The following is a 1,607-nucleotide window of genomic DNA, read 5'->3' as shown; positions in this document are numbered from 1 at the left end:
TTCACCACACCCACTCACTCACTCGGGCTGCTGTACGAAAGGCTCGTTGGCTTCTCTCTTCTTATACGGAGCAAATCAGGCTGGCTACGCCCCTCGCCAGCATCACAGCTATACCAACAGACATAGACGCAGACACACAAGCAACCCACATCGAAGCCTCGGCAAAGCCGATGTGGAGTAGGTGGGAAAACAACACAGGCGGGAAGGGGAAGGGGGTATAGGCATGCTTGTGAGCGTGCGCACAGCTGTGATGCTGGCGAGGAGCATGCCTGCTGTTGTCTGAAGAAGCTTAAAGAGAGGCGAGCGAAGGGAACGTGAGCGCACTGTCCCTCCTTTTCTCTCTCTGTGTAAAGAAGCGCGCCTGTTTCGCAGCTTGACTAGGCACCAACGAAGCTCACCTTTGACGCCCGCCGACGCAGCGGTTGATCAGGTGTTAGGCATGTTGACTGCGGTGCCACGAAGCCGCCCAAAGTGCGTGTGTGGTGCTGCGACGGCGAAAGGGGGACCGGCAGTGCCTGTGGGGGGAAGAGGGCGGCCTGTACACAGTTGTCATTGTACGAGAAGTTGTGCATAGTCGTTGGGCTGACGTTCATCGGCTGGAGGTAGGGAGGGTTGGGGTTCATGCCGTATGGCGACGGTGTGGCTGGAAACACTGGCGCTGCGGGCGGCTGCTCCCTTATATGCTGTGGTTGGCGAATCGAGGTCATACTCGCGGTGCTGCCGCGGTGTTGCGGCATCGGTGACGGCGACTGGGATCCTGCCACTCTCTGACTGTTTGACTTGGAGGTGCACCTCTGCTTGAGCGACGCCGACGATGTAGCGGCGGTGGCGGAGGTGCGGCGGCTTACCTCTCGCACGAGGGTGTCATTCACGTCGGCGAAGGTGTGCTGCAACTTCCAGTACGTCTCCTCCAGCTTCGCCACCTTGCGCTGACAGCAGAAGGCCACAACGACGAAAGCCAAAAGGCCGACCATGAGAGTACCGCCAGCTACGAGGAAAAGACACGGAAAGAAGTGCGCCGCTTTAGCAGTAGGGTCGACGAGAATGACCGGCGAGCCAGTCGCCGAGCTGTCTTTGGATCTCAGGGCGTAGACGAAGCCATCGCCCGCCGCGCTGTAGTACGCGTAGCCTGCAAAGGCCACGTTTGTCAGCGCTTCCATGACTCAGTCGATTCACGCAGCGTCTTGTGAGTCGCGGATAGGCTTATACGATGTGTATAGCGGGTGGGGGGATGGAGGGATGGGGAGGGGGCAACAAAATGGACTCGGGAAAAGTACATGCCAACGCGGAAGAAAAGGGACGTGCGTATGTTTCCACAGATTCTCCTCCGCGCGCGTGTGGTAGTTGAGAGTGGGGCCGGAGACGGAGATGAGCGGGCGTGCGAGAGACGACAGCTAAACAGCACAAGAGAGAGAGAGGGTGGAACCGAAGCGAGTAGTCGCTGCTTGCATCCTGGACTTGTGGACGGGGTAGGCAGTCGCACCCGGGGATGGGGGACCGCCGAATGAACTTCCTCTTCCTCCTCTTTCCACACTGCTCCAGCTGATTCGTCTTCCTCTCTCGTGCTTGCTCTGACTCTTCGTCTCTCCTCAATGCTGCTCGCAGTG

The 1,607-nt window shown here is 58.9% G+C and overlaps 1 protein-coding gene across 1 annotated transcript; it reads right to left on the bottom strand.

Moving 5' to 3' along the window:
- Window positions 1-377: 377 nt before the first annotated feature.
- On the bottom strand, window positions 378-1,160 carry LbrM_04_1320 (hypothetical protein, conserved; the record flags this gene model as incomplete). The annotated part of the gene is made up of 1 exon (XM_001561763.2): window positions 378-1,160. The coding sequence occupies one exon, from the start codon at window positions 1,158-1,160 to the stop codon at window positions 378-380; it is 783 nt and encodes a 260-aa protein (XP_001561813.2).
- Window positions 1,161-1,607: the final 447 nt, after the last annotated feature.

The sequence above is a fragment of the Leishmania braziliensis genome, contig 84 (genome assembly GCF_000002845.2).
Source record: "Leishmania braziliensis MHOM/BR/75/M2904 WGS CADA00000000 data, contig 84, whole genome shotgun sequence".
Lineage (NCBI taxonomy): Eukaryota > Euglenozoa > Kinetoplastea > Trypanosomatida > Trypanosomatidae > Leishmania > Leishmania braziliensis.
This window is presented reverse-complemented; position numbering and strand designations above follow the sequence as displayed.